The sequence below is a fragment of the Mustela putorius genome, unplaced genomic scaffold, assembly GCF_011764305.1.
Source record: "Mustela putorius furo isolate JIRA1106 unplaced genomic scaffold, ASM1176430v1.1 tig00537284_pilon_pilon_pilon, whole genome shotgun sequence".
NCBI lineage: Eukaryota > Metazoa > Chordata > Mammalia > Carnivora > Mustelidae > Mustela > Mustela putorius.
The window spans coordinates 1,784,133-1,807,660 of record NW_025422422.1 but is presented as its reverse complement, the minus strand read 5'-3'; the positions used below and the strand labels follow the sequence as shown (position 1 = coordinate 1,807,660).

The window sequence follows — 23,528 nt, the reverse complement described above, 5'->3', positions numbered from 1 at the left end:
CATGGTCCTGGCAAGAGAGAAAACCCGACTGTTTTTCTCTCTTTCCTTCTGTTTGAATACTGGAATGGGAGTGGTTTATTGTTTCTTTGGATAAGCATGACCCGAATTCATCATTAGTTGAAAGATTGTATAACTTTTTTAGGTAGTGTTTTATCAGCTGAAACCAAACCACTGTGATTTCTAGCTTTTATGTTACACTTTTCGAACAAATGACTTAAAATAGTTGATAATGAATCTGCCGTCAAATAAGCTGACTCTGTAGTAAATCAAAGCCAGAAAGAGTTTATACTTCTAATTCCTCACATTTTCTTTTCACACTTTCTTTGTCTTGAATCACCCCCTCCTGACACTGGTGAACATCTGTTCTCCCAATTATACTCAATTTATGATTGTGATAATGTGGTGCAACTAGAATATTATTTCCAACTGTTCATAATTTTAACATGTGCTAATATGAACCAAAACATACTTTCAACATTTGACGGGTGGCTACAGCTTATGTCCTCTTCTCTCAGTGATTACATATTTTTCATACCGTATTTTGCATGTCAGAAAACCTGTACATGGAGCAATAATCTTGGATGATGTATAATCTATCTGCCCTGCCTATACAAAGCAATCGAGCATAGCGTGCAAACATAACCTTCACTACATAAAACAGATGAAAGCAGAACTGTCTGGCTGAATGGGGGTGCTGGTGGGACCCAGAGCCCCACCTGCCCTTCGTAGAACTTTTGGGCTCCTCAGAACACAGATGGAAAGTCACTATACTAAAAGGCAGTGACTGGAATATCTATTTCTTTGTAGACCCTTGTGGTACCCACACATAATAACCTAGTAGGTTGTCAATAAATCCTTGATGATTATGAGCTGCCCATTCAACCTCTCTAGAAAACCACAGCTTCCTTTGGCCCTCTGGTGGCCCTTTGGGCTACTGCCTCTAGATGGCACTGTTCTCATTAGGTAGCAAAGGGACGAGACTCCAATTACTAAGTTATTAACTCAGCAGTACAGAATAAGCATACTCAAAGTGATAAATAATGTCAATTTAAAATGAGAACGGAAGACACTTCCCAAAAATTCAAACACATAACAGATAATTTCAGCTGGTTTTCCTCAAGATCTTTGATAGCGGTTCTGAAAATATGGTCCTAGGACTAACTGCATCAACATAACCTGGGGATATTGTTAAAAATGCCAATTCTCAGATCCCACCCCACATCTACTAATCAGCATCGTGGGGTGCCACCCACTCGCTTGTGTTTTAATGAATCCTCCAGGTGATTCTGATACTTGCCAAAATTTGAGAAGCTTTGATCTACAGTTACGCTTTGAATCTATTTTCAACTTTCAAAGTTGTTCTTCCTGTTCAAATGCTTGATTTTTGTCTTCACTTAAGGGCTTACTGTGATAATGGAGTTGACATTGCTCCCCCTAGATAATTCAGTACAGAGCTTCTCACCCAGGTTAAGAATGTAGGAATTAGACACATAACCTAGTCACCATTACATTACACAAAGATGTATTATCCTTCACTGTGAACCCTGAGGTTATTCTGACTACTTCCTAACTCCTTTTGACTTGGGCTTATCTCCTCTTCGGCCAGAGGAAAGGTAACAGGCCAGCAATAACAGACCAGCAGAGTTGGTGGCTTTTGGAGGTTTAACAAGTTAATCAAGTCTGTTTCTATCCATCTGTTGAGAGAGAGAGAGAGAGAGAGAACATGCTCACGTGAACAGGGCTGGGGCGGAGGGAGGGGAGGGAAAGGGAGAGAGAAGCCCAAGCCAATTCCACACCCAGCACGGAGCCTGACGGGCCTGATTTCACAACCTGTGATCATGACCAGAGCTGAAATCAAGAGTCAGACACCCAACTGACTAAGCCACCCAGGAGCCCCTCAAGTCTGTTTTCCATATATATATATATATATATTTTTTTTTTAAATAAAGATTGTATTTATTTGTCAGAGAGACAGAGAACACAGTAGGGAGGCTGCAGGCAGAGGGAGAATCAGGCCCCCTGCTGAGCAAGGATCCTGATGCAGACTCCATCCCAGGACCCTGGGGTCATGACCTGAGCCAATGAACCAAAGGCAGACACTTAACCAATTGAGCCACCCACGTGTCCCTCAAGTCTGTTTTCTAAGAAGAATTCTAACACCTCTGTTTTCCAAATACAACCTAAGATAGTGAAAACACACTCCCAAGCAAACATATACATTTCCTGATAAAGGAAAAACTATGGTATTGAGCCTAAAATTTTCTTTGGGCATATATTAAAAACTTAGAACAATAAAGATGCATCTTTTAAGCAGAGCAAGTATCTACTGCTCATTCTGTTCACCTTCAGTCACATTTCAATAAGATGGCTATTGAAATACATGTCTTTAAACTATATATTCAGTTTCACCTCATGACTGCTCTTAAAATCTTTCACTGCTAGGTAATCAATATTTACTTGCTTTCAAAGTATACCCTAGTCTTTAAGCACAGTGGTAAAGACTCTCAAGTGAACCGCATTCATAGAGGGACACAGACACACACACACACACACTCCATGCATATGCATTAACACAGAGAAAAAGACACTTTGAGGTATTTATACAAGCATCTGCCATGAGCGGCACTGTTTCTTCTACACCCCATGACCCTGTTCCCCTATGAACCCCCGCAGGAAAAAGGTCACAAACCAGGTATAACTGGTGATCATAGAAGGACCAATATGAGAATTAGCTCACGGACTAACGAAATCTAACAATGGAGTATCATTAGCACTTCACATTAAGCCACCTAAGATGACCGACAGGACTAAACACTGAACTAAACATTCCAAGTGCTGACTTCTTGTCCAGGTTTTGCCACTCACTAGCCCGTGATTTAGCCCTGTTGGGCCTTACTTTTCTTCCTTGAAAAATAACGGTTCAAGGAAGGATTTGATGTGGATACTTCTAGCTCTATAATTCTATAGATTCTATAATTCTTTCTCTTTCTTTAAAGTTTTTTTTTTTTTTTTAATAGTGGAAACTTCCAAACAACATAAAAGTAGAGAGAACAGTACAACAAGACTCACAAGTATCCATCATCCACTTTCTACAACTGTTTTTTTCTGCTTCACTAAAGTACGATTGACAAATAAAAACAGTATGTACTTCGGTCGTACCACACAATTGTTTCTATGTGATGATTTAATATACGGATACACTGTGAAATGATTATGACAGTCAAATTAACATATCCATTATCTCATGTAGTGTACTATAAGTGCCTGACATTCAACTTTTGATTGACTAGGCCTCCATTTCAAAAGACATCCATCACGAATAAGCATATTGCCACCGGTATGACACAGCTACTAGAAAAACAACCAGACAGGGAACTAGGCCACCCCACCCCACCTGCGAAGGTACCTTTCAGAAAGCCTTGGGTAACTCAGATAACTGATTCCTTGTGTGACCGACTTCTTCCTTCCCAAGCCCTAATTCTGGCTTTTATGCCTCACATTAGCCAATAAAGAGAGAACCTGCAAAACCATTGGCACCCCACCCTCGGACTCGAACAAAGGCAGGGCCCCAGGTCTGCTCCACTTGCTATGTACCCTCCAGAAACCGCAGGTAATAAATCTTTGTCCTCAAAGTTCCCTCATGGTTTCCTGAAGTGCATCCTGCAATCATAGTAGGAACCACAAGAGCCAGCCCAGCCATGAGTAAGGGCCCCCATGGAGGAAATGTCTGGGGAGCTCCCTACCAGTGTCCCGGGAAAGCATAGCAGGCACGCCTGATTGAGGTCACTGCCATCAGGAGGCTTGGGATGGAGGGACTAACTACCTTTTTTCTTTTTTTTGTGATGGTGAGAACACTAAGATCTATAAATTTCTATTACACAATATAGTATTAGTAACTATAACCATCATGTTATATATCAGATCCCCAGAACTTATTCATCTTACAACTGAAAGTCTCTACCCTTTGACCAACATCTCCCCATTTCTCCCATCCCTCAAATCCTGGCAACGCTCTGATTCTATTAGTTTGTCGACTTTTTTTTTTATTCCACATATAATTGAGATCATACAGTTGTTTGTCTTCCTGTGTCTGGCTTATTTCACTCCGCATAATATCCTCCAGGTTTATCCATGCTGTTGAAAATGGCAGGATTTCCTTCTTTTTTTATAGCTGAGTAATATCGCATTGTGCCTGCACATTTGTGTGTGTGTGCGCGCGCACGCACGCGTGTGTGTGTGCATGTGTGTGTATACATTTTCTTTATTCAACCATTAACAGACACTTAAGTAACTTGTTTCCATACCTTGGAATGATCCATATACTGTGAATAACGCTACAAGGAATACGGGTGTACAGATCTCTCTCCGGGATATTGATTTCATTTCCTTTAGCTACAGATCCAGAAGTGGGATTATTGGGTCATATGCAAGTTCTGTTTTTATTTTTTGAGGAGCTTCCATATTGTTTTCCATAATGGTTGTACCAACAGTGCACGAGTTCCCTTTTCCCCACACCCTTGCCAATACTTGTTATTTTTTTGTCTTTTTAATAACAGTCATCGGAACAGGTGTGAAGTGAGTCTCATGTTCCTGCTGGCCATCTGTATGTCTTCTTTGGAAATATTTGCCCATTTTAAAATCAGAACTATTAAGTTTTGTTTTGTTTTGTTTTTTTCTATTGAGGTATATGTGTTCCTTATATATTTTGGGTCAGATAGATGGTTTACAAATATTTTCTCCCTTTCCATAGGTTATCTTTTCATTTTGTTGATTGTTTCCTTTGCTTTGCAGAAGATTTTTAGTTTACCACAGTCCCAATATTTATTTCTGCTTTTTGTTACCTGTTCTTCGGTGTCATGCTCAAAAAATCACTGTCCAGTCCAGTGTCAAGGAGCTTTTCCCCTATGTTTTCTTCTAGGAGGTTTTTGATTTCCAGTCCTAAATTTAAGTTATTTAATCCATTTTGAATTAATTTTACACAAATTTCTGTTTATTCTCTTGCATGTGGATATTTAGTTTTCCTAACACCATTTACTGAAGATACTATCTCTTTCTCCAATGTGTATTCTTGGAGCCCCCATCAAAGATTAATTGGCTCTATACATGTGTATTTATTTCTGGGCTCTTTGTTCTGTTCCACAGGTTTGTTTTTATGCCAGTGCTATACTGTTTTAATTACAGCTTTGCTAGATAGTTTGAAATCAGGAAGTACAATGCCTTCAGTTTTTTTCTTCTTTCTCAACATTATATTGGCTATTTGGTGACTTTAATGATTCCATATGAGTTTTGGGATTCTTTTCTATTTCTCTGAAGAATGCCACAACTGGAATTTTGGTGGGAATTCATACAGGGGTTGCACTGAATCTATAGATCTATAACTCTAAATGGAGGATAATTAGGGCAGTACACAAGGTAGTAGAGGGGGCAGTAGAACTCTTGAGTAGCTGAAGTATAGAAGTCTGCTTCTATGATGGCTCGCCAAGGGCCTGAGCACTGACAGTGGAAGCTGTGAGCAGAAAGGAGTAGAGAGTTTTCTGAGATGAGGGTAATCTGACATGAGATGCCTTACAGAGGAGATACAGGAAGTCTGGCCAGTGACATTACCTAACCATAAACAATTTAAGTGCAACAAATGTGTTCTAAGTACAGGTGTATTTTTTCCTAAATGCTAGTGAAGAGGCATGTACACAGCAGGTACTCAAAAATGACTAAATTAAGTGAAACTGGGGGGAAAAAAGGAGATTCAATTCTGTTCTCAAGAGCTGGTGTCTGATGTTAAAATCAATTTAAAGTTAACGCAGGATTTTGGAACCAGAACTAAGATTTCAGGAAGCTGACTACAGTTCTACATGTGAGAAGTAAGAGGAGAAATCAAGAACTGGGGAGTTGCAGGGCGCCTGGGTGGCTTTCAGTTAAGTGTCTGACTCTGTATTTTGGGTCAGGTCATGATCTCATGGGTTATGAGATTAAGCCGGGCATCTGCGCAGGACGTGGAGTATGTGGAGCCTGCTTAACTTTCTCTCTCTTTCTTCACTCCCCACCCCCACTGGCCTGTGCTCTGGGAGTGCTCCCTCTTTCTCTCAAAAAATAAAAAAAAAAAAAAAGAAAAAGGTAAAAAAAAAGAATCAGGGAATTAAGATGTTCCCAGTGAGGTGACACACAGAGTCACCCAAGTTGAAGGCGGACACTTAACTGACTGAGCCTTAAAATTCTTATATTAAAGCCCTGACTGCCATGATGGTACTGGGAGATAGGACCTTTGAGAGTAAATTAGGATTAAGTAATAAGGGTGGGGCCCTCATGATGGGATTAGTGGCCTCGAGGAGAGAGATCAGAGAGCATCCTGGAGCACATGAAATCCTTCTCTCTGTCTCAGTCATATGTAAGACTCAAAGAAAACCAGGCCATCTGCAAGCCAGGAGGAGGGCTCTCCCCAGAACCTAACCATGCTGAAACCCTAATGCTGGCCTGTAGCCTCCAGGCTATAAGAAAATAAACTCATATTAATCAAGCTACCTAATTTACAGTTTCTTTCACAGCAATGATAAAAAGCAAAATATAAATACCAAATTACTTTTTTAAATTCCAGTAATTTTTTTTAACAAGTTTTGTTCTAAAGAATGGTTTTTGATTTATAGAGAATTTGACCAGAATAGTACAGAGAGTTCCCATATCACCTGTTCCTTTCTCCGTCCCTCCCCACACATGGTATCCACTGTCAGATGCTCAGTAAGATGCTCATACCATAGGAGAGGCATACCAGATCCAGGAGCAAACCGGAGCCACAGCCACCTCTCTTCTACCTCAAATTAACTAAGGGTCATGCTTAGGACAAAAGCCCCTTGAATGGAAGGCCTACGGAGAAGTGAAGTTATAGATTTCTTTTTTAGAAGAGTGAGCATGTTGAATTTTCATACATTAGAAGCAGGTAATTTGCAGCCACCTAGTGCTACTTTCTCCACTTAAAGGCCTCCAGGAGTCTACCAATGCAGTCATGGCTCTCTCCCCAGCTCCGAGGTTCCTCTAGGTCTGGCCTTGCCCAGCACCAGGAGACCTACTGAATCTCCCCCTCTGCTGTGCTATGTCTTCTGTGTGTTACACCTCTGCACACACCCTAATCCCCAGATCCAAATTCTACTCAACTGCTGGAACCCATCCCCTCCACAAAGTCTTTTCAGACCCATACTGTGTTCTTTCCTTCGTTACTCCTCAAATAGCCACATGATCAGCAGGTCAGAGTTGATCATTGAATCATTCTCTAAATGTTCGTGTACGAGCCTCTTTAGAATAAGGACCATGGATTATATTTTTTCTTTTAAGTACAGCCCTGGAAATACAGTGTTTGATCAATAAATATATTTGATTACTAGTCAGTCCACAGACAGGGCAAGTTTTAGACAACTGCTTGATCTACTCAATCTTTTAGAGAAAATTACCTGCAGAAAATGAAAAGGGCTCTAAAAATCCTGAAACTACCGAAACGTGGCAGCCTGGGCCCAATGCCACAAGCAGAGGTTTCCAGTGGTATAACTCTTAACCCTAGCTGAATTTCTAGACCCGTGAACACCCACTCGCGAGAGAGGAAAACAGATGTTAATTAAGACATACCGTCTGAAGTTGTAAGAATCTTCTTGCCTTTGGGGACGAAAGCATGCCCAGCATGACTGATAACCCAAACCGGAAAGCGTCCGTTTATTGAGGAGTACAAAGCCTTTGCAAATGGCACATAAAAGGCAGAAAAACCTGGATTACCTAAAAAAAGAAACACAGAGTTAGCTTAGTTAAGTAAGGCAACACAGAGTTTTAGTTTCGTTAACTAAAGCAATAAGCTCACGCAAGATATGCAGACTGGAAAAGAAGGATCTATTTGACCTCACGCTTTCTTCTACAAATCTACTAATATTTATACATACAATTCAATTTTAATAGCCTTTTTATCTTAAATCTGGGAATGATCACTCAGAAAATCTCTGTTCCTGCTTTGTTCCCCAACGGTTTGAAGATGAATTCTTCCTCCCTATTCCTCAGCTTAGTAAATGGAACCATCAATCCTAAACCAAATCAATACTCAAGTCCTAACACCAGAAGTCACTCTTGGTTTCTCCCTGTTTTTCACAACCAATTCACCAATTAGTCCTGTTAACTTTGTTTCCAAAATAGATCTCATGTCTTATGCATCTCATGTCGCTCCCTTAGTGTTATCCCAGAGTTTCCTACAGCAGCCTCCTCGTGGGACTTCTATCTACTCCTGTCCGCTGGGAGCCCATTCTGCAGGGTACCCAGAGAGATACCTTCAAACTTCAAATCAACTCATAGCAGTACCCTATTTACACCCCTCTCAGTGGCTTCCCATTACCAGCCTAGTAGTCCAAGGTCATTAATCTTGTCTCGAAAGGCCTTCACGATTTTACTGTGCTCAGTTAGCAAGTTGCATGAGAACATATCAGTGTAAGAATCATTCACAAAGAGTACTTGAGGAGTCTACTGAGGTTTCGTTGTCATTTATCACAAGGACTTAGATTATAAGCAGATGTACAGTTTGACCTTTTGGGAAAAAGACATATAGACTTTTCTTGTGTATACACAGAAGGTATTTTTGACATAGGTTTGCTATAGAGAAATGGAATGAATAATGACCTTTTAGAAAAAGCGTCAATCTGATACATCTTCAGGGGGAAAAGACAGTGAGATGGGGTTTTCATCTTGCAATCATCATCTGTATAATGCTTTCACAGATACTGGTCCATTTCCATCAATGCCAATTTTCCAATCAATTTATTATTTCTCCTCTTTGCAATTCCATAGACACGGTTTTGCTGCACTGATAAAACTTCTGCCACCCTTGTTGAAAAACATGGATTTATTTCTTCATGACCTGCCTCTGTCAGTTCCTAGACAGGCCAAGAAGCAAAGTGGTGGAGGGCACAGACTCTGGAGCCTGATTGTGTGAGGCGGAATCCTGGCTTTGCTATTTACCAAGTGTGTGACCTTCGGAAAGTCATCTAACCTCTCTGGGCCTTAGCATCTTCGTCCACAAGATGAGGATAATAATCAACTACATCATGTGAGAACTAAGTGAACTGATGTATACAAAGAACTTAAACACCGCTTGATAGATACACAAGTGCTGCAGAAATGCTAGCTACTGACTTACCATGTCTAGCCATGATATGTAATAAATGGTCTTACACTCTTACTGCTATTTTACTTCTGTTGCATTCTCACCTACTGACCCAAGTTCCAAATATCTTTTTGTTACTGTACTAGTGTCATCTTTGTTAAATAGCCTAGAAACTTCCTCAAAGGCAGCAGTATGCTCTCTGGCCAGCTGAGTGGCCACAGCGCAGCTTGAGGAGGAGGAGGAGAGGAGGGGTGTGGTGTGTAGCACTGGGCTGCAAAATCTGTGGTTGATGGGGACTGCATTGCTTCATGTTTTGTATCTAAATCTTCAATAAGTTTGAAATATTTTTTAGAATAAAGGACAAAGTAGCAATCCAACTTCTTTCCAAGTGATTAGCAAAGTGTCCCAAGACCATTTATAATATAATCCACTCTTTCTGCATTGATTTGAAATGTCTTTTACATTAGCTTGCTAATTCTAATTCCAAATTATTCCATTTATCTTTTTCCTTTTCTCCTCTGCTAGTGCCACACTGTCTTGATCACTACCTCAGTATTTATTTATATTAATTAATTAATTAATATTTATTTTATTTATATTTTAATGTTTCAGTAACTGGCAGGGCAAATCCCTTCTTCTCTTAATTTCCACCCCCTAAATTTTCTAGGCTGATCTCATAGCCTTTAGAATTATTTTCACCAGCTTCAATTTTTAAAAATCGTTTTGGAATTCTGACTGAAATTTCATCTCATTTATACATTAATTGAGAAAGATTTGATTTTTTTACCTTACTGATTATAATTTTCTAGGAATGCATCATGTTTTACTCAAATGTTTTTGTCTCTCAGCAAAGTTTTACAGTGGTTTTCATATGGCTAGAAAATAAGTCCACATTTTATTTTAAAAAAATTATTTATCTATTTATTTGAGAGAAGGAGGGAGAGAGAGAGAGGAAGAGGAGGGGGAGTGGGGGAAGGAGAGAAATTCTGAAGAAGATTCCCTGCTGAGTGAAGATCCTGATGCAAGGCTCGATCTCATTACGCTGAGATCAGGACCTGAGCTGAAATCACAAGTAGGATGCTCAACCACCTGAGCCACCCAGGTGCCCCTAGTCCACATTTTAAAGTTTTGTACCTTATTACATGCCAGGCAGCATTTAAGTGTTTTGCATGTACTAACTCCTTTAGTCCTCCCGTAAGGAGGACTATTCCTATTTCCTATCCTATTCCTATTTCCTATACTATTCCTATTTCCATTGTCTGGATAAGGAAACTGAGGCACAAGGAAGTTAAACAGCTTGACCAAGACCACACAGATGGTAAGTGCTCAATAAATATGTGATGGCTACAAGAGGATACAAAAGAAAATAGTAATAATGAATTTTAAAAAGAGCATAAATTATCTGGCTTAGGATCTTCTGTATAACTTGCAGTTAATCTTACAAAGGCCCACAAAGTACCTGGCATTATCATTAGGGTTAATGCCTGGCAATCACTTGTATGGTATCTGACACACAGTACGTGCTGAATAAATGGTAGCTATTACTGCTAGCATTATTATTACATATTTTTAAAAAATTAGTTTTATTAACATATAATGTATTATTTGCCCGAAGGGTACAGGTCTGTGAATTATCAGGCTTACACATTTCACAGCACTCACCATAGCACATACTCTCTCCAATGTCCATAACCCAACCACCCTCTCCGTACCCACTTCCCCCTGGCAACCCTCGGTTTGTTGTGTGAGATTAAGAGTCTCTTATGCTTTGTCTCCCTGATCCCATCTTATTTCATTTTTGCCTTCCCTAATCCCCACAACCTCCCACCCTGATCAGAGAGATCATATGATAATTGTCTTTCTCTGATTGACTTATTTGACTCCGTAATACCCTCTAGTTTCATCCACATCACTGCAAATGGCAAGATTTCATTTCTTTTGATGGCTGCATAGTATTCCATTGTATATATATAGGAGCTCTTCTTTATCCATCCATCTGTTGATGGACATCTATAGATGGCTATTGTGGACATTGCTGCTATAAACATTCAGGTGCACGTGCCCCTTCGGATCACTACATTTGTATCTTCAGGGTAAATACCAGTAGTGCGATTGCTGGATTGTAGGGTAGCTCTATTTTGAACGTTTTGAGGAACCTCCATACTGTTTTCCAGAGTGGCTGCACTAGTTTGCATTCCCACCAACAGAGTAGGAGGGCTCCCCTTCTCTGCATCCTCACCAACACCTATCATATCCTGAATTGTAAATTTTAGCCATTCTGACTGGTGTGAGGTGGTATCTCATTGTGGTTTTTGATTTGTATTTCCCTGATGCCGAGTGATTTTGAGCACTTCTTCATGTGTCTGTTGGCCATTGGATGTCTTCTTTGGAGAAATGTCTGTTCATGTCTTCTGCTCATTTTTTCATTGGATTATTTGTTCTTTGGGTATTGGATTTGATAAGTTCTTTATAGATTTTGGATACTAGCCCTTTATCTGATATGTCATTTGAAAATATCTTCTCCCATTCTGTCCACTGTCTTTTGGTTTTGTCGACTGTTTCCTTTACTGTGCAAAAGCTTTTGATCTTGATGAAGTCCCAATAGTTCATTTTTGCCCTTGCTTCCCTTGCCTTTGGCAATATTTCTAGGAAGAAGTTGCTGCGGCTGAGGTTGAAGAGGTTGCTGCCTGTGTTCTCCTCAAGAATTTTGATGGATTCCTGTCTCACATTGAGGTTGTTCATCCATTTTGAGTCTATTTTTTTGTGTGGTGTAATGAAATGGTCCAGTTTCATTTTTATGCATGTGGCTGTCCAATTTTCTCAACACCATCTGTTGAAGAGACTGTCTTTTTTCCATTGAAAATTTTTTCCTGCTTTGTCAAAGATCAGTTGATCATAGAGTTGAGGGTCTATTTCTGGGCTCTCTATTCTGTTCCATTGATTTATGTGTCTATATGTGCCAGTACCATACTGTCTTGATGATGACAGCTTTGTAACAGAGTTTGAAGTATGGAATTGTGATGCCACTAACTTTGGCTTTCTTTTTCAACATTGCCCTGACTATTCAGGGTCTCTTCTGGTTCCATATAAATTTTAGGATTATTTGTTCCATTTCTTGGGAAAATACTGATGGTATTTTGATAGGGATTGCATTAAATGTATAGATTGCTTTAGGTAGCATAGACATTTTCACAATATTTCTTCTTCCAATCCATGAGCATGGAACGTTTTTCCACTTCTTTGTGTATTCCTCAATTTCTTTCATGAGTATTTTATAGTTTTCTGAGTACAGCTTCTGTGCCTCTTTGGTTAGGTTTATTCCTAGTTATCTTATGGTTTAGGGTGCAATTGTAAATGGGATTGACTCCTTAATTTCTCTTTCTTCTGTCTTGCTGTAGGTGTATGGAAATGCAATGGATTTCTTTGCATTGATTTTATATCCTGACACTTTACTGAATTCCTGTACAAGTTCTAGCAGATTTGGGGTGGAGATTTTTGGGTTTTCGATAAAGTATCATATCATCGGCAAAGAGTGAGAGTTTGACTCCTCAACTTGTTTGTTGGGAGATTTTTAACTCACTGACCCACCCAGGTGCCCCATGTTTGTTGGGAGATTTTTGATGACTGCTTCAATCTCCTTACTGGTTATGGGTCTATTCAGGTTTTCTATTTCTTCCTGGTTCACTTTTGGTAGTTTATACATCTCTAGAAATCCATCCATTTTTTCCAGATTGTCAAATTTTCTGGGATACAGTTGCTCACAATATGTTATTGTATTTGTATTTCTTTGGTGTTGGTTGCGATTGCTCCTCTTTCATTCATGATTTTATTAATTTAGGCCCTTTCTCTTTTCTTTTTGATAAGTGTGACCAGGGGTTTCTCAATCTTATTAATTCTTTCAAAGAAACAGCTCCTAGTTTTGTTGATTTGTTCTACTGTTCTTTTTGTATCTATTTCATTGATTTCTGCTTTTGTCTTTATTATTTTACTTCTCCTGCTGGGTTTAGGGTTTCTTTCCTGTTCATTCTCCAGCTCCTTGAGGTGTAGGGTTAGGTTGTGTACTTAAGACCTTTCTTATTTCTTGAGAAAGGCTTGTATTGTTACATACTTTCCTCTCAGGACTGCCTTTGTTTTGTCCCAAAGATTTTGAACCGTTGTGCTTTTATTTTTATTTGTTTCCATGAATTTTTAAAAATTCTTCTTTAATTTTCTGGTTGACCCATTCATTCTTTAGCAGGGTGCTCTTTAGCCTCCATGTATTTGAGTTCTTTCCACCTTTCCTCTTGCGATTGAGTTCTAGCTTCAGAGCATTGTGGTCTGAAAATACACAAGGAATGATCCCAGTCTTTTGGTACTGGTTGAAGCCTGATTTGTGACCCAGGACGTGATGTATTCTGGAGAATGTTCCATGTGCACTAGAAAAATGTGCATTCTTTGCTTTGGGATGGAATGCTCTGAATATATCTGTGAAGTATATCCAGTGTCACTTAAAGTCACTTAAAGTCATCCAGTGTCACTTAAAGCCTTTATTTACTTGTTAATCTTTTGCTTAGATGATCTGTCCATTTCAGTGAGGGGGTGTTAAAGTCCCCTACTATTATTATATTATTGTTGACGTGTTTCTTTGATTTTGTTATTAATTGGTTTATATAATTGGCTGATCCCATGTTAGGGGCATAGATACTTAAAACTGGTAGATCTTCTTGTTGAAAAGACCGTTTAAGTATGATATAGTGTCCTTCTTCATCTCTTATTATAGTCTTTGGCTTGAAATCTAATTTATCTGATATAAGGACTGCCACCCAGCTTTCTTTTGATGTCCATTAGCATGGCATATTGTTTTCCACTCCCTCACATTATATCTGGAGGTGTCTTTGGGTCTAAAATGAGTTTCTTGTAGACAGCATATTGATGGGTCTTGTTTTTTTATCCATTTTTTAATCCATTCATCCCTGTGTCTTTTGATTGGGGCATTTAGCCCATTTACATTCAGGGTAACTATTGAAAGATATGCATTTAGTGTCCTTGTATAAGGTGTCTGCTACTGTATATTGTCTCTATTCCTTTCTGGTCTATTACTTTTAGGCTCTCTCTTTGCTTAGAGGATCCTTTTCAATATTTCCTGTAGGGCTGATTTGGTATTTGCAAATTCTTTTAATTTTTGTTTGTCCTGGAAGCTTTTTGTCTCTCCTTTGATTTTCAATGACAGCCTAGCTGGATATAATATTTTTGGCTGCATATTTTTCTCATTTAGTGCTCTGAATATATCATGCCAGTCCTTTCTGGCTTGCCAGGTCTCTGTGGATAAGTCTGCTGTCAATTTAATATTTCTACCATTGTATGTTACAGGACTTTTGTCCCGAACTGCTTTCAGGATTTTCTCTTTGTCACTAAGACTTGTAACTTTTACTACTAGATGATGGGGTGTGGACCTATTTTTATTGATTTTTTGAGGGGGCTCTTTGTGCCTCCTGGATTTTGATGCTTGTTCCTTTGCCATATTAGGGAAATTCTCTACAATAATTTGCTTCAATATACCTTCTGCCCCTCTCTTTCTTCTTTTTCTAGAATCCCAATTATTCTAATATTGTTTCATCTTATGGTATCACTTTTCTCTTGAATTCTCCCCCTGTGATCCATTAGTTGTTTGTTTCTCTTTTGCTCAGCTTCTTTATTCCCCATCATTTGGTCTTCTATATCACTAATTCTCCCTTCTGCCTCATTTATCCTAGCAGTCAGAGCCTTCATCCTTGATTGTACCTCATTAATTCCTTTTTTGATTTCAGCTTGGTTAGATTTTAGTTATTTCATTTCTCCAGAAAAAGCTTATATTTATCCAGACAATGTTTCTCTAACATCCTCCATGCCTTGTTGGAGCCCAGCTAGCTCTCTGAGAATTGTCATTCTGAACTCTAGTTCTGACATATTACCAATGTCCATATACATATTACCAAGGTCCCTAGCCATCGGTACTGCCCCATGTTCTTTTGTTTTTTGTGGTGAGTTTTTCCACCCTGTCACTTTACCCAGATAAGAATATATGAATGAGAGAGTAAAACACTAAAAGGGTGGCAAAGAACCCAGAAAATATACACTAACCAAATCAGAAGAGACCCGAAACTGGGGGGAGAAGTAAAGAGGAATAAATAAATTAAAAAAAATATGTATTAGACTGGTGAATAGAACAGAGTCACCCACTTGATGTTGGGTGTATTCTGGTCTCTTTTAGAAGAAACTATCTCCCAAAATCCAAAATTTTAAAAAAATTTTAAAGAACGAAAACCTTATATGTATACAAAAATAAGGGGAAACACGATGAAGTGATGGAATATGACTGTAAAGATGAAAATTGAAAGATTCTAAAAGAGGAATTGATAAATTGGTTGGAAAAAGAAAAAAAAAGCAGAGAGAATGTGATCAGGCTGAAGCTAGATTTAGGGTATATTTTGATTTATTAGAAGAAATTATATATCCCAAAAATTTAAAGAAAAAAACCCTATATGTATACAAAAAATAAGGTTAAATACAAAGAAAAGATAAAATATGACTATAACAATGAAAAATTTAAAAGATTTTTTAAAAAAGTATTGATAAGATAAAATAGTTAAACAATGTTAAAAGAGCAAAGAGTAAAAGTTAAAAAAATAGAATGAGAAAAAATAAAATTAGAAAAATTTAACTTTGCAAGACTAAAGATTATGCAAAAAAAAGTCATAAATTCTATGTGTTCCATTCCCCTAGCTCTGGAGTTTGGCAGTTCTTGTTGCTTGGTGAACTTGGGTCTTGGCTGGATATTCTTGCTGATCTTCTTGCGGAAGGGCTGTTGCAGTGTTTCTCTAATGTCTTTGCCTGAGGTGGAATTGCACCACACTTGCCAGGGGCCAGGCTAAGTAATCTGCTTCAGTTCACTCTTGGGAACTTTTGTTCCCTGAATGCTTTCCTTATAGCTTTGGAGGACAGGAATGAAGATGGTGGCTTCCCACTCTCAGGCCCAGAGGAGCCCAGAGCTCTGAGCTCCACTCCTCAGTGTGCCCTTGGAGAAAAGCACTCGATCCCTCCCATCTCCCTGGTTTCCGGCTGTGCTCTGTGCTAACCTGGTCTGTGACCAAGCATTTCTATTTCTGGCCCATGGCCCCATTTGGAGTCTCCAAACCCAGCAGATTCCTGCTGTGCATTCCCACCCCGCTCCTCCTGGAGGAGGAAGCGGGGGGGGGGGGGGGGGGGGGGGGTTTCTCTGAATCTGCCATGTGTGGGGTCCCTGCTTGAAGAGCCGTGGCCCGACTGCCCCAGATCATGATTTAAGGTAACCCGGAGCTGAAAGCCCCATCCTCAGCTCTGACTCTGCAGCCAGCTTCCCTGCTTCGATATCAGGGAGCTCTGTCCACTCAGACACCCCCAGTCTTTCTGTGACCCTGCAGGTCCTGAGATCACACTGTCCCCGTGAGGGCTCCACCCCCACTTAGCCTCTGGAGTGAAATTCCTCTGTGGAGCAGACTTCTAAAAGTTCCGATTTTGTGCTCCGTTGCTCCGCTGCTTGCTGGGAGCCGGTCCCTCCCCCCATGGTCTATCTTCCTGTTGCTTAGAATTCACTTCTCCACATGTCCTTCATTCCAGAAAGTGGTTGATTTTCTGTTCCTAGAGTTGCTGCTCTTCTTCTCTTCTACCTCCTGTTGAGTTTGTACGTGTTCAGAATGGTTGGATAACTATCTAGCTGAACTCCTGGGATCTAATGCTATTTCAGTTTCCTACTCCTCCGCCATCTTGCTTCCTCTCAGCAAAATACACATCTACATATTTATTTTTTATTGAATAAATTTGACATGTGACATTCTGTGCTTTAAGGTGTATAGTATGTTAAAACTGGTTTCAGAAGAATCCATAGATAACAACTATATAATTCAGATGCAATAATTATGATGAGTTATAATATGAAACTGAGAGTACTAGCTAACGAACTGCTATAGAACAATGTTTTCTCCCTATCTCTGGGTTCTGAGTTCTTTCCCTTAATAACTATAAGATCTTAAGCAAATCCCTTGAAGCTTTCTTTTTCACCATTTTATCATCATTAAGTAAATGATAATGTCAACTACTCCATGTTCATTTCACTCTAGTCAGTGCTATAGCTTCATCTGTATATTCTTTTAGTTATCAATTACTCACTGAGCAGTTACTACATGGAAGTCATGGTGTCAGGCACAGGACAGATAAAGGTCTTTTTGTAATTCATATTCTAGTAGGAAATATATACACATAGCTAAGTAAGTAAATAAGATAACTCAAGAGTGAGACAGCTTCTATGAGGAAATAAAGAGGATTGTGTGATAGAGAAGGGAAGAAATTAGAGTGGCCTGAGAAAAATATTTGAGGAGGAGGTGGCATTTAGCTAAGACCCAAAAGATGAAAACAAATCACCCAGACCAGGACAGGGCTTAGAACAGGTGCAAAGGCCCTCAAGCAATGAGGAGTTTGCCTCCAGAAGAAACAGAAGAGTCCACAATGGCCAGTAAGTATCATGAAGATTCAACTTACAACTGAGATAGAAGTGGAAAATGTAACACAAATGATTTAAATGTCATTGCATACTTCACCATTACATGTTATGAGCCACGAACTTAACTTCTTAGTTAGAAACCACAAAAGATTGAAAAGGGTCTTTTCTGCAACTAAAATCAGACATACACACACATGCATGTATGTATATTTGTATCTTCAGAAGTAGGGATGTTTGAAAACATTCTAATATAAAAATGATAGTAAAACACTCTATTGAATCATATCAAAATGTGTTATTAACACATACTTGGCTGAGCGTATGGTCAAATGCCTGAGCAACATATAACAGAGGCTGTGGTGACCATCACTAGACCCTAACTGGCAATACACTCTAACTATTCAACATGGTAATTGTAGACCTATGCCTTCCAGTTAGTTAATCTTGTAGAGGACAAAACCACCACATGTGAAGTTAATGTGGCACGGCACCTATACAGAAGGCTGTCATGGGGAAGGAACTCCAGGCTTCCCTATGGAGACTTGTCTGTTCCATTTCCAACCACTGTACTCCACACAAGACACATTACATGACTCTATTATACCCAGATGACCACTTGAGAGTTAGAATGACTCAATATGTTCTAGAGTGAATTCTCAAGTTGGCTCCCTTTGCTCATTTACCTATTTAAAGAAAGTCCAAGGATACTGCTACTTAACAAAAACTCTTAAAACACAGGTTCCCTGGAAAAGATGAAATTAAAAGTTGCTCCATCTGCAGATTCTACTAAATCCCTTCTCATTATCATTACTAACTTAAAAGGGATTGATTAATTTTGTTAGCTGCAAATATAAAATGGTTTAAAATGAAACGTCCTATTAGTCTGTCAGAGATAGACTAAACATGATGTCTTTTTTTTTTTTAAAGATTTTATTTATTTATTTGATAGAGAGAAATCACAAGTAGACGGAGAGGCAGACAGAGAGAGAGGGGAAGCAGGCTCCCTGCTGAGCAGAGAGCCCGATGCGGGACTCGACCCCAGGACCCTGAGATCATGACCTGAGCCGAAGGCAGCGGCTTAACCCACTGAGCCACCCAGGTGCCCCTAAACATGATGTCTTTAGTGGCTTAACAATCCTTGAAATACTGTCACCCTAATTTCCCCAACAGTATAAACAGACTCAGCCCAAATACAAAATACAGTTTTGGGTTCCAAAACTAAGGAGCAGCACCAGCCTACAGGTTCCATGAACTCCAAGAAAAAGGGCCAAGGGCAGCAATGAGAATAGAAGGGCAAACATGAAAGAACACTAAGAAACCAAGTATCATCTGAAAATGTCAAAGCACTATAAAACAGTGACACCATAAAACAACAAATGTTTTAAGTTTCCCTCTCTCCACCAGGTCTTCGCCGAATGCTCCCTGTATCTTCCTCTTCATCGTTTGTTAGACCCTGCTCTCCACTATAATGGACTCTTCCTTTCAAGCCTGTGCAGAAGAGCAGGCACTCTTCTCTAACACCCTTATGCCTCAAGGAGAGCAAAGACTTTTGCGACAGAGGATTCCCCACACCGAGTGCAATACAAGTAAGTGAATGAGACCTCTGATGGGGAAGCACAGGAGCAACCAGCTCCGCTTACCAATCCATTTTACTCTAACAACCTCTCCTCCTCCACTTTCATCTATCAACGGTTTAGTCGTTCTCACACATTCCCTGAAAACCTTGACCCTTAAATGATAGTCTTGCTTGCCATTCCATGTCAGGAGATTTCGAAATCCAGGTGGATTCACTGAGCCAACATCTTTGTCCCATAACTCATTACCTTAATCAAATTTGAAGAATGTCACCTACATTAAGCTTACCCAAAGAGCTATGCCCCAGATCGGTGATGCGTGTATCACAATCCTCTGGAGGGTTTGTTAACGCAGAGGCTGTTACATCCCCAGAGTTTCCGGTTCAGAAGATCTAGAATGGGGCCCAAGAACCTGCATGTCTAGGGAGTTCTCGGTTGATACTGCTGGTCCCAACCCCAGCTTAAAGAATCACAGGCTTAGCTTTTCTCATTACTCAGAAATGGTTAACATTCAAACCATTCTCACTCTGACAGGCCTTCTACTCTTCGAGATCTCACTCCCAATACATCTGCTATCCCATCACAGTGCAGCTCAAAGTCTGCCTATTTGTTTTTGGTTGATAATTCCTTTCATCCTACGTATCTGCTGTTCTCAGTGCTGACCGCTTTCCTCAGGGCCCTTAGCTACCCTTTGTCACATTTATTCTCAACAGATGACCTCGTCTCTTAATTAGCAGAGAAGACAGAGCTCAGGAGGCAGAAACTACTTTATTCCCCCTGACATGCCTTCATGCTTCTCCACTTCAGTAACTAACTTCACCTCCTTCATGCTAGCCTCAGAAGATTCTGGCATCTCCAGTCTAAGACGACGTTTCTGCTTACCTTCTCAATCCTGTACTCTGCCCTGGCCTCAAATCTCTGCTCCATCAAACAGCATGTGTCATGCCTAGAACTTCAAACTCTCCCTTGCTGCTAGCAAAGCATATGTATTTTTAATTTTGGTAGATATCAATAGACTGCTTTCCAAAAAGACTTTTACATCATGGCAGGAGACTGGAAGTTTTACTTCAAGAAGAGGTGAAACGGAAGAGGAATTTTGGATCAGGAATTTTGGCCAGCTGCAAACAGAAGCACTTTACCAAGAAGGGGTCAGATTAAGTGTTACTAAACGCCAAAACTCCCAACCTTCTTTCCCTTGTTCAGCCCTGAATATCAGCAAACAGGCTTCCACTCCTCAAACTGGATACTGGAAGATTCCTTCCTGGAAGAACTGAATGGCCCAAGAAACAGCTGCAGATACCGAAAGCTGGAAATTCTCCAGTGAAATCTTGGGTCCCTACCCAATTACCCTAGCATGAGGATTCCTAGGGTGACCAGCCATCCTGTTTTGCCTAGGGCTGTTGTGATTTTAGTACCAGAAACCATGTGTCCTGGAAAATCTCTCAGACTATGACGGTTGGTCACTCTAGGTGCAACCGTGGACAAGCATCAACACTGAAGACAAAGACTTCAATTAGCTGTTTATGTCTTCCTCTGAAAAATGAAACATTTGGTAGTGCATACTAAAAACTCTAAGAATGCAAGAAGCCAAAAGAAATGATAATGCACCCATGAAACAAGAATCTATAAAAAAAAGAAAAAAAACCATAGCGTTTAGAATTGAAGTGTATGAGTTTTTGGCTTAAAAGGGTCCACTAAAGCCTACAGTGGATAAAAAAGCACCCATACCAAGGTGCTTTTCCTATAAAATTTCAGACTCTTACAAAAAAGAAAAGATCTAAAATGTTCTGCCTTGCAGGGGAGCTTCAAATACAAAAGATCTAATATCAGAATGATATTGAGACTTCTCAAAAGCATCTCTGAACGCTAGAAAACAGTTAAAACACCCTCTAAACTGTCAGGAAAAATGATCTGCATCCTATAAGTCTAACACATTTTCTGACACGATAGATCTTTAAAAGATTACTTCCCAAGCACTCCTTCTCAGGAAGTTCCTAGAAGATGTGCTTAAGCAATAAACGAAGAAATAAGAAAATATGGGATCGAGGAAATGGAATCTAACCCAGGAAGAGAGTGAAAAAAATCCCCAGGATGGCCTGTACAGCAAACCCACAGGTCAGTCAGTCCAGACTGGAGCCAAAGAACAGAGTTCTGTGAGGGGTAGCTCCAAAGAAAGAAAAAAACAAGACCTGACTGATTACTCAAACGCAGTAAGAGGATTTTTTCCCCATTTCCTAGAGAACAATTTTAGGATAAATTAGTGATTCAAAAATATAAAACTATGCAAAAAAGACAATCATTGACCTAGGGAGAACAAACAAGAAAAAAATGTACAAGAAATGTGGTGTGCCTGGCTGGCTCAGTCAGTTAAGCATCTGCCTTGGGCTCAGGTCATGATCCCAGGGTCCTTGCGTCAGACTCCATGCTCTGGGGAGACCCTGCTTCTCCCTCTCCTCCCTGCTCATCCTCTTTCTTGCTATCTCTCTCTCTCTCTTAAATACATAAAGTTGTTAAAAAAAAAAAAAAGAAAAAAATGCAATCATAATACCCCATTGACTTAGCTATATATGGTATGATCGTATTTACAGTTTTACTTTTGATCTTTCCAGGTGATATAAATATGTTCTAATCCACAATTTTATTTATTTATTTATTTATTTATTTATTTATTTAAGATTTTATTTATTTATTTGACAGAGAAAGATCACAAGTAGGCAGAGAGGCAGGCAGAGAGAGAAGGGGAAGCAGGCTCCCTGCTGAGCAGAGAGCCCGATGCGGGACTCAATCCCAGGACCCTGAGATCATGACCTGAGCCGAAGGCAGCGGCTTAACCCACTGAGCCACCCAGGCGCCCTAATTCACAATTTTAAAAGAACTCTGAATACCTACAAGCAAGCATCTACCCCTACCTAACATTCTATTGTTAGTGATCCAGCAAAAGTCACAAGTGATCCAGCTGCCGAATCTCAGGATAAATAAAGGTTCTACAGTAAACTTAATCATCTTGGAATGAGGCAGAAATAACTGTGATGAAAACTGTCAAAAATGTAATAATTTTAATACTCTAACACTAAGAAATTTTACTATTTATTTATTTATTTATAAAGATTTTATTTATTTATTTGAGAGAGAGAGAGAGAGCATGAAAGCAGAGAGGTCAGCAGGAGAAGCAGACTCCCCACTGAGCAGGGAGCCCTATGTGGGACTCGATCCTGGGACTCCAGGATCATGACCTGAGCTGAAGGCAGTCGTTCAACCAAATGAGCCACCCAGGCATCCCCCCGGCGCTTTTTTTTTTTTTTTTTAAAGATTTTATTTATTTATTTGACAGAGAGAGAAAGAGATCACAGCAGGCAGAGGCAGGCAGAGAGAGAGGGGAAGGCAGGCTCCCCGCTGAGCAGAAAGCCCGATGCAGGGCTCGATCCCAGGACCCTGAGATTATGACCTGTGCCGAAGGCAGAGGCTTAACCAACTAAACCAACCAGGTGCCCCACTAAGATATTTTAAAAAGTGGATTACAAAACTATATGTATAGTATACTTCCAATTATGATTTAAAATATATATAATAGACAACATAACATACATAATATAAATGCACAGAAGAAAAACATAAAGCCCAGCCACTGAAGGACAAAGGGTAGTTGTTACCAATGATTTGAGTGATTTTATTTCCTTCCACACAGTTTTCTATAATTTATCAATTTCTCTTTAAAATCTGAAAAATTTACTATATCTACAGTAAGACGCCTTATCCAGATTTTTAAACTTACCTGTAATAATAAAAATAAGCAGCTTAGGCTTGTTGGCTCTTGGCTCATTGAAGAGGTTAGTCCAGGGCCCACATTTTAGGACCTGGGTTTCAACTCCACAGCATAAAATAAATTCTTCATGCACAGGAACTTCTTCCTTGATTTCCGAGTCCATTTCTAAATAAGAGGGGTAAAAACAATATAGTGAGTTGCTAAAAGGTAAAGCTTTGAGCCAAAGGCAATATTCAAGATTTTTTAAAAAGGCAAATTTCAGTACATACAAGCAAATACAGGAGGTATAAGACCAGTCAGCTATTCTGGATTATAGGATGACGCACATGCACAAAATTAAACGAACCACAAGAGTAAGGAGAAACAGGGAGACGTGTCTTCAGTGAACTGAAAGACTCAACGGGAGTGTGAGCCAAGGTCAGGTTAGCCAGTGGGGCTGCCTAACATCCTGCAGTGCTGAGGGTAGTGCTTGCACCGAAGAATTAACTAGCCCAAAAGGTCAATAGCACCAAGATTGAAAAAAATACCCTGCTCTAGTGCTAAGGTGCCTACAGGATACAGCTTTCTCCAGCATTT

General features: G+C 39.7%; 1 protein-coding gene across 2 annotated transcripts in view; it reads right to left on the bottom strand.

Annotated features, from left to right (window-relative positions):
* LDAH (lipid droplet associated hydrolase) overlaps positions 1–23,528 on the bottom strand; it is a 107,768-nt gene that overhangs the window by 70,287 nt on the left and 13,953 nt on the right. For both annotated transcript variants that reach the window (XM_004745880.3, XM_004745881.3), the window contains exons 2-3: positions 22,962–23,117; positions 7,609–7,752 (exon numbers count right to left, since the gene is read on the bottom strand). In XM_004745880.3, coding sequence (XP_004745937.1) covers positions 7,609–7,752; positions 22,962–23,115 — 298 coding nt within the window. In that variant the 5' untranslated portion in view covers positions 23,116–23,117. The remainder of the gene's footprint in view (positions 1–7,608; positions 7,753–22,961; positions 23,118–23,528) is intronic.